This window comes from Austrofundulus limnaeus, unplaced genomic scaffold (genome assembly GCF_001266775.1).
Source record: "Austrofundulus limnaeus strain Quisiro unplaced genomic scaffold, Austrofundulus_limnaeus-1.0 Scaffold2798, whole genome shotgun sequence".
In the NCBI taxonomy this organism is placed as follows: Eukaryota; Metazoa; Chordata; class Actinopteri; order Cyprinodontiformes; family Rivulidae; genus Austrofundulus; species Austrofundulus limnaeus.
In genome coordinates this window covers 1-10,057 of record NW_013955200.1, presented here as the reverse complement: position 1 = coordinate 10,057, position 10,057 = coordinate 1, and the positions used below count along the sequence as shown (strand labels likewise).

General features: G+C 38.1%; 1 protein-coding gene across 1 annotated transcript; it reads left to right on the top strand.

The window, feature by feature from the left end:
- Nucleotides 1–378: 378 nt before the first annotated feature.
- Nucleotides 379–6,786, top strand: slc39a13 (solute carrier family 39 member 13; the record flags this gene model as incomplete). The annotated part of the gene is given in 7 exon segments (XM_014000200.1): nt 379–521; nt 2,802–2,921; nt 3,120–3,209; nt 5,113–5,163; nt 5,538–5,670; nt 5,752–5,851; nt 6,279–6,786. Coding segments are annotated over 7 exon segments (713 nt in total), but the record flags the coding sequence as incomplete, so codon positions are not given.
- Between the last annotated feature and the right edge of the window lie 3,271 nt (nt 6,787–10,057).

The window sequence follows — 10,057 nt, the reverse complement described above, 5'->3', positions numbered from 1 at the left end:
ATATTTCAACTTCATTGAGCTACGGTAGCTCTACTGGGACATTAAGAAAATAGATTTTTTATTTTTGAGAACTGATTCAGAAACTTCCATGTCTTTGATGCATCTAAAAATAGATTTTCCCTCCCACCTCTACGTTCATGGCAGAATGTTAGAATGAAAGTTGTATTTCTGTTGCTTATATAAAATGTATATATTTTTTATTTTTCCAGCAAGGCTTCATTTATTATTTTTACATTATTTTGCATTGTACACATTTTCTAAGCATTTAAACAATGTATTTGATGGAAGTCTTTGGCAGAAGGACTGTTATTTGCAGCACCACCGCTCTCGTATAATCCTCGTGCCCACATATTTACAGTCTGTCTGCTACCTTTCCAGCTGGTAATCAAAACCACTACACGACCCAGGGCTTGTGGGTAATCGTCGGCCTGTTTGCCTTCCTTCTGCTGGAGAAAATGTTCCCGGACCAGGACGGCCACGAGGATGCCACCTCAGAGTCAGACCTGAATTTTAACCTTTCTGTGAGTAGTCGCTCCTGTCTCGCACGTCGGTACAAACCTCCACATATTTCTGTTGTCATTGGCATGCTGTGCGCAGATGCTATCATGCTTAGTCTGCATATCTGTCAGTGGAGATTTAGTGACAGAAGCATCTGATGACCTCTGGTACTCCAGAGAGTGCACAGCAGTACAGTACATATAAAAGAGAGGCTGTCACATTCTGCTTCCTCGGGGTTAGTTCACTGCTTTCTGCCTTAACAAAACAAGACATTTTTAGCATTTTTTTATTTCTAATTTTTATAGATGGACTAGTTTTGCTTGCTTTGTCAGTCGCTGTCAAAGATGTAAGGGTGATTGTTTTTTTTATGATTTTAATGACACTCAAAAAATAACTGTCAGTGTGCCATGATCTGATAACCTTTTGAACAGTTCAAATGAGTTAACCAAAACAAAATGGCTATAACCTAGAGAATTTTGCGGATATTGAGCTAAAATTTGGTATGGTAGTAGCTGAGAGTCATTCACAAACTATACTTACAGTACTAACATATGTGAATATAATGCATAAGATTGCACATGTTATTATCAAGGTTTATTAAAGTGCCTGTGACATGCATAATCTTCAAATACAAAAAGTCAAAGAAAACATCTTTATATTTAAGAAAGTTGGAATAATACACATGATTTAACCCGTTTTGTCCCATAACTGGCATATTTTCTTTTGAACTTGGCTCAGCCTAAGTGAAACAGGAAGTGACATCAAAGGGGAACTCTTTAACAAAGAAAACTCTCTAGTCTTTGTTTATTGAAACAATATTATTTGAACTCTGACTCTTCTTCATCTCTCTGATAGAAACTCAAAATAATCTACAGAAACATCAGATTCTTCTCTACAGYCTGTGTTATTAGCTATTTTAGCATTGCTCTGTTCACATGTAGACATTCCCCTTTGACATCACTTCCTGTTAATTCACAGGCAAATATCCCAACAACTGTTCATCTCAGCAACATGAAATTTCTTTTGCAATATTTTATCAATGTCCTCTTTCTAAAAATGCATTCATATGCATTAAAAAATTTTATGTCACAGGCACTTTAAGGTTGAACAGAAACGTCCTTTTTTAATTTCAGATGATCTCAGTCTAAAACTTTGGCACAAAAGATGACGGGAGATATGCATTTGTTGAAGGACAGTTAGGCCTTTAATACTAGTATTGTGCTGCAGTAAGAGCATCTTTAGCATCAATTATTTTAGTTTATTTAAAGTTAAGCCTTTTAACTTGCATATTTAAAGTAATTTAGTCCACAGGTTTGTAGCTATTCATATTAAGTTTAATTGCAATGTTAAACGTAAATAAATGTTGGGAGCAATGTTCTTCAAAATATAAGCCAATCAATTAGAGTAAATGGTAATGAGAGTGGTTCTTTAATGTCTGCCTGTTATATGGTTGTAAAGGCACTCTTATCCTTCCTCCTGTCCTTTTTTTGCCATTGAGGAGAATATTTTGAATCCACGTCTCAGCTCCTCTTGTGTCTATTTTTAGTGCAGGGATGAAGCAGCTGCTTCATGCATTTCAGTGTCCACAGAAGAACACTTTAGGCTGAGGCAGTGAAATGCAGGGACAGAAGAGTGTTTTCTACTTGAATATTCAGCGCGACATAAAATAAATAAATGTAACTTGATGGATATAAAACCGGATTGATTTTTAAATTAGTGCATTATGTGTGGAGAATCGCAGCCATCAAAGGAAACAGCCAGGATGTTATGCTCTGATTTCAGTTATTTTTTTCGACTTGATACATTTTTAAATTTAAAAGAAGTTGAAATGTGTTTTTATGCAGACATTTTGACTCCAATCTGTTGGAGGAGGTCGTCGCCCTGCGTTTGATCACTGTATTACTTCCCCATCATGGTTCAGGCGCGGACGTGAAGCAAACATTTCCCCGTGGCGCTGAAAGAACTGCAGYTTTTTTTCCCCTTCTCGACACTTTTTTTGACCATCACTTTAAATAGCGACAGAAGTGGTTTCTGAATGATGGAACAGGGAAGTTGGCTATTTTCAGAAAACAGAAKTTTTACCTTAAAATGAATAAGTTTTTTTTGTTGTTGTTGAAGCTTTAACAACCATCTGTTGTACAAGATTTTTATTCATTTTATTTTACAATGAATTCCATAGAAATGTCCAAAAAATGAAAAGCGGCCATCTTGTTCGTCACATGGTTGAGATTCAGACAGAAAAGTAAAACRAACTGTTGACAGAAAAAGACATGAGCAGGTAAAACGTTTGTTTTTCTTCACAGATGCAGTCCACTTCAGCTCTCTGTGTAAAAGCAGAAGCGTCACTCAAAAATGGACTCTGTGCCGATTCGTGGAAATCCTCCAAGCAGCAGAGTCTGCAGGATCGAGCAGAAAAAATCAAGGTAATGTTTAAAACCAAAACATGTTGCTTGTTGATGAATTCTGATAGGATAATGGTACAAAAATTTGACTAAATGTTAGATTATGATCTACTGAAAGTGAGACTGAAGCTGGATGGTAAATGTCCTGACACTGTTTTACACCTTGCTTTTCTCAGCTCAGCAGCAGTTTTGTTTTGTTGTTTTTGTGTTTTGTGACAGACAAGTGGATACCTTAATCTACTCGCCAACTGCATCGACAACTTCACCCACGGACTGGCAGTGGCTGGGAGTTTCCTGGTAAGCAAAAAGGTAAGAAACTGTGCCACTAAAACAAACAAACAAAAAAAACATTCAGTTCCATAAAATGCAGGATGTTGCTGAAAAAGCCTTGAGAACACTCTACAGAACATCTGGAGATTAAACAACTTTAAGGTACCTGTGACATCAAATTTTTGTAATACAAATGAACACATTTTTGAAAAGATGTCATTGACAAAATATTGCAAAAGAAGTTTCATGTTGCTGAGATAAGCAGTTGTTGAGATTTTTGCCTGTAAAGTAACAGGAAGTGATGTCAAAGGGGAATGTCTGAATGTGAACAGAGCGTAGCTACAACAGCTAATAACACAGACTGACGAGAAGAATCTGATGTTTCTTAAGATTATTTGGAGTCTATCAGAGAGATGAAGAAGAGTCAGAATTCAAATAATATTGTTTCAATAAACAAAGACCAGAGTTTTCTTTGTTAAAGAGTTCCCCTTTGATGTCACTTCCTGTTTCACTTAGGCTGAGCCAAGTTCAAAAGAAAATATGCCAGTTATGGGACAAAATGGGTTAAATTGTGTGTATTTTTCCAACTTTTTAAAATAAAAATGTTTTCTTTGACCTTCTGTATTTGAAGAATATCACAGGAACTTTAAGTGTCAAAGGGGAGCCGAAAAAGCAAAGTAAAAGTTTTATTTTTTTATTTTTTTTTTACCAAGAATTTACTGACATAAAATAAGTGATGGGGCCGAGAGATGAATCTGATGGTTCTTGTTCTTTCTCAGGGTGGAGGGGGATTAGTGGTGTGGGCTGCTGGGTAAATTAAAGTCTCAAAGTTTCTGCTAGAAAAAATTACTTTCCTGAAAAACTGGACAGAAACTAAGGTATTAAAAGACTCCATGACTGAAAATCCGCTGACAGTTATTAAAAAACGATAAATTTTAGCTACACAATGGGGGAGCGTGGTTGGAGCACTGAATCACGTAAGGCTAAAGAAAGATTCTGGTAAATTTAGACGTTTAAAACCTGTGAATTTTCTGCTTTGCTTCATATTCAGATCCAGTTAATCCAGTGTTGTGTCCATTTTCTTAAGACCCTCCACGGGCTGCTCAGTACAAAACACACACCCATTTGCTTAAATTTAAATCATTTTTTTGTTTTGTTTGTTGTGATAAAGGCAGGCGTAAAGGTGCATTTTTACACTGCAGTACCTTAGATTTGTACCGCTCCAGTAGGTTACTGTACGTTTGTATCTGCGGTACAAGAGTCCATCTGGAGAGACAGAAGGCTAACAGCATGAAGTGTGGAGCAGCGTGCCAGAGAGGAAGTTCACTCCATATTTCAGCCGTACAAGACATCTCACCGGAGATTTGTTTACTTCTGGTGCATTCATCAAAACTGTAATTTTTGCCACTTTTTGATGCGTTTTCCCGTGTAAATATTGATCCGGTGGTTCTGAGACTTCATTAGAAGTTTAGTAGGTTTGAATTTCGGGTGCTGGGTGCTTATAAAGAGTTTTTAAAAATATATGAAATATTTAATTGAGCTCCTACCTTCTTTTAATCGACTGATTTTATTTTATCTAAGTCTCCTTAGTTTGTCTTTTCACTCATTAGATTTCCTTCACCTTGAATTAAATTTTACCTTGTACAAATTTATTTATTTGGTTTTTAGTATTTGTACCCTTTGCAGTTAAATTTCACTAAAAAGGAAGACCCCCCACCCAAAAAAAAAAATTAAAATAAAAATGACAAAAAAACTTTTATGTTCCAATTTATTGGAACATTATTATCCTTAATTGTTTAAAACACATTTCCAGCAGAAATAGATTTACTAAATTGCAAATAATCTTTTTAATAACCTAATTACATATTGGCAATGCCTTTAATTGAACTCAGTTTTTGGTGTTTTTATTGACGAAGCAGTTTTAACAAGACGTTTCTTGCAGGTTGGTTTCCTCACCACCTTTGCCATTCTTCTCCATGAAATCCCCCATGAGGTAAGAAAACAAAGATCTTAAAGGACTTATCGTATTTTTAAATCCTTTTGTCACATTTAAATACTTCAGTTGAGGTCTATATAAAGTGGAACTGCAATACTTTGGTCTGAATTACTCCTTATTGTAACTCCACAAGCCCCTCTTTCAGCTCTTTTYTGAGGTGTGCCTCAGATCAACTCGTTTTGAGGCTGTCTCTAAGCCCCGCCCACCTCCACAGCTTCCAAACCGATCCATTCTAGTTTGATGGATTTACGATTAACCACATGCGCAGAAACTGAATGATTTAAATGTAAAAGCCTCCTTTAAATTCAGAAGTTTGCGTAAAAAAACCTGTTGTGTCGTTCACGTGTTGGAAGTAACGCTATCCTCCACAGGTGGGAGACTTTGCCATCCTGTTGAGGGCGGGGTTTGATCGCTGGAGCGCCGCTCGCATGCAGCTGTCCACGGCTCTGGTCGGGGTCCTGGGAGCCTGTTTCGCGCTGTGCGCTCAGTCCCCGAAAGGCACAGGTAAAAACATTTTACTTCAGAACTGGACACCGGTTTGTACAGTTGACTGCATTAGTCGTGACTTCCTTTTAATGTTCGTAGAAAATGCCACAAGCTGGATTTTGCCTTTCACYGCTGGAGGTTTCCTCTACATAGCCTTGGTGAACATTGTGCCTGAGCTGCTACAGGAGTCCAGTTTAAGGTACATTTTTCCTCTTGGCTGTTAAAACAGATCTAAACCAAACAGGAAGCCAGTTTTTACCAACAAAACAGTGAGTTGACGTTGGGAGGAGGATTCACACGTGTGTCCTTCTGAGTGATCCAGTTTGGACAKCTTGACAGCACATTTACAGAGCAGACAGCAGTAGTCACTGTCATGTTTAAAAATAAATTTCCCAATGTTTAATTTATAAGAAGGCTGCAGAATAAACCCGTGAATTTTCCAGGAGTGGGTGCATTCATTTTGTTAATGCTACTGCTGCATAAATAGGCTTAAATAGAGCAGAACCTGATCACAAATCCTACATTTGTGGTGTATTTAAAAGAACAAAAAACAACAACAAAAAAACCCCAGATAATTCTCTCTAAAGCCTTTCTAAATATAAAACTTGTGTTTCTTTCTGTTTCAGACACTCCCTGCTGCAGATCCTGCTTATTTTCTGCGGGGTRGCTATCATGGCTCTGCTTTCAGCCATCATTGACTGAACATGAAGGGATCGCCTCTTCTCGCCTTAAAAAAAAAGAAAAGAAAAGAAAACACTCCTCGTGTAGAGAAATCCTCTTCTTCTCCTCTTCTTTTTGTAACTCCTCGTTCATGGAAACATCGTCYGGATTCAGAGGCTTTGAGACATCATTGAGGTGTAACACTACGGCAAAGATCTGATGAAGAACAGCACTTTATGAGGGAAAGGACTCTTTGTCAGCGAGGACACTTTAAGATATCTTTGGAGATTAAAGAGGGTTTGTTTGAAAATCTATTCCAAATTTGCCTTTCAGACAATCACGATGCTTTGCACATATTTCCACAGGTACACTGCGTGTAGATGCTCAGAACAATGGAAATAACCCTGGATTTACAGTGCATGTGGCTCCGCTGCGCTGCGTTGCGCAGTTCGCAGTTGTTCCTTTGCAACCCAATTTATACAGCGTCCGCTCCGGTGCGACACATAGGAGGGAGGGTGTGCAGGAAGGAGGTCGCGCAATAAATCACGTGATAAATGTGGAATTTAGAGCAAAAAATAATTCTGTGAAAGATGAACTCCAAACACAGCTGAAAACATAGATATAAAAGCTTTTGATATCTATGGTTGAAACTGTATCACTGTCATCTTTTTGAAACTTCTGATTTCAAAATAAAATCCACGTATATCATGTGTGTACACATATGCTTCATGCTACATGTTGCCATCTACTTCCCAAACAGAACGATACATTCTGACAGCATTTGTTTAGAAATATATCCATATATTGATTAATATAGCTGGGATTTTGAAAAAAACCATTCAGCCTTATCGTGTCTTATTTTGGAAATACGGCTGTTGTGCTTGTTCTCTTTCCTGTTGGAGCGATGGGATCTCTGTAGATCTCCGGTGCAGCTCCGGCGTCTGGCAAAAACAGCCKGTTCGGATGTTATCAGTCCATTAAATGGACATTATTAGCGGTTATTAGTCCCATAGAATGGCTTCAGACTGTCCAGAYRGTACCCCCTAGTGGGTTACCAGTGCCATATACATTGGAATGCAACCGCCGTAGTGCAGTCGAATTTATCGTAGCCCATGCCATTTTCTCTAAAATCAACCTTAGTGGTTTTATGCTTCATATTAGYCAGATTGCATAAAAAACCTTAGTGGCTTTATGCCTCATTAGGGTTGGGCAATATTGGCAAAATAGTCATGATTAATTGTGGTATTTACCCGATAATGACTAATTTGTTGATTAATCCCCTGTAGTCCCTGGACACCCTTATTTCGTAGTCACATGACCAATTTAGTGGGAAAGATGTGCTCTTTGTAAAAAATTGTTCCAAATTGTGTGAAAATTACAGATTTCAGGCTATACGTCATGTTTTAAATTGTGTTGATAGATAAATAAATTACAGAACTTTATTTTTAATGTTCGTCATATTCGAAGCAGAGAGGAGCACCAAGCAGACTGACCGGASTAATCCCCAGTYAGTCTGCCTGGTGGCATTAATCGTCAAGTGCCAAAAAGTAATCGATTAATGTTTTTCTGATAATTAATTGCACACAATATGGTTATGCCCAACCCTATGCCTCATATTAACCAGCTGGCAGTCTGAAGCCATTCTATGGGACGGAGAACCCACTAGGCGGCACAGTTGGGACAATCTGAACCTATTCTATGGGGCTGATAACAGCTAATAACGTCCATTTAATGGATGATAACATCTGAAACGGGTGCGCAAAACTAGAATCGGTTCAAATTTTGGCAGAKCGCCGTCCACTCACCGCTGCCCTGCACCGCTGTGTGGAGCCAGTGTAAACACTCATATTGGGCCTCATGCAAGAACATTTTCGTATTCTTATCCTAAATTTCTCTTACYTTTGTTCGTACGAACTTGCCACGTCAGATTCAACAAACACTTCTGTCTTCAGGAAAAGTGTGTAAATGAGCTGTGTAAACTGATGAATGCATATGCAGGTGCTTGTGCATGAGGAGAGGAGATTTGCTATAGTTGTAGCAGGTGTATGCAGGTGCTACCACCCCAAAAACACTATATAAGGCGTTCCTGCCTCAGATACCAGGAAGTCCATTCGTAAATGACATCGCAAAGTAAAAAGAAGAACTTTACAAGTTCAGAGATTGAAGTCCTGCTCWCAGAGATCCAGAAAAAGAAAAATCTATTATTTTAGCAGCATCAGCTGTGGAATTAAAGGACCTGTTAATGTGACTCCCGAAGGTCGTATACAGTCCCCCACCATCGCAAGTGTCAGATCATATTAACATTGTAGTGTTATACAACAGCATTAATAGCCAATTTAATTTAACCAATTTATTACATTTAAAATCATAATTCCAATTCAAACAGAACAGCCTACTGTCAACATAATTATGGAGTGTGATTTATTTTCAACTCTAAATATCTTCAAACTAATGAAAGTTATTAATGAAGCAAACCCATCTGAATAACAGCAGACTGACTGCTCGTAAAATATACAACAGGTCTGGACCACTCGTGAATTTTGTTCGTGTTTGAAGAAAATCTTATAATATGAGAAAACTGGTGAATTAAGTTCTCCTAAATCACTCGTACGCACAACTTAAGAACAAATCTGTATGAACGGTTCTTGCATGAGGCCCATTGATTAGAATAGATGCGTATTTGCTGCSGAGGTYGGACCACAGCGCAGCACAGCAGAGCCGCATGTAGTGTAAATTAGGGGTAACTCTTGTTCATAATGTCTCATTCAACCCAAGTTTCTGAAAAGTTTCCTGTTTTCTTACTGTGTTCTATATTTCTGTGTATTTATTGAAAGTGAGAACAGAGTTTCATCACTAACTGTATTTTTCTGCCTCGTGTTGAGGGGGTGGGAGAAAGTGTTTCTGATCAGAACCAAAGTAGCTTTTATCTGTTCGGCTGTCGTTTAGCACCTTCTTAACACAAGCGGCTGCTCGTACTAGTTCTYAAAGACATAAAAATATATATTGTTTACCAAAGGTTAAAGTTTAGTTACCTCTTGTTAACTGTTGAAGACTGGGTCAACCACAAAAGAAAAGTACATGTTGTTTTTAATCGACTTTTAAATAAACTCTAAATTTGACCACATTAATGCTAAAATATGTCTTTGTTTTTAATTTGAGGGGAAAGCGATGATACACGCTGGCAATCTGAATAAAAGCAGGTGGCAGATTTGACGGCAGATGAATTTCAGCGTCTTGAGTAGACGGCTGTAAATATGCTGACAAATCGGACTGATCTGACCTCACTGCAAAAGGCAAGTCCACTGTGTTTRTTATTTTACTGCGGAGGGACGGAATTGTCATATGGGAGTAGTGGTGGGAGTGGCGGTGGGGTGTGTGTAAGTAGGGGGGTGGGAATGACTGTATGTTCACACTTGTCCAATTTCAACAGTGTTTTTGGCAAACTGCAGTTGCCATAACGACTCCGCAGCAGGTTRCCTTCCTTAGTCATCAGGCTTTGAGCAGCTTTTTGTCTATGGGAGCTTTTTATCTGTCACAAAAAAAAACAAAAAAACAAAACATACTGTTTCCACTGTAGAGGAAGACGTACAAACTCCCTTGAAAAAGAGATCTGAGATCTCAACGGGACTTGCCTTTTTAAATAATGGTAAATAAAATAACTTCAAGATTATAGGAAAGATGCTGCTATTTTGATTTTGATAAAATGAAATATGAAAAATACTTTTCTATTTATGCCATTGACATG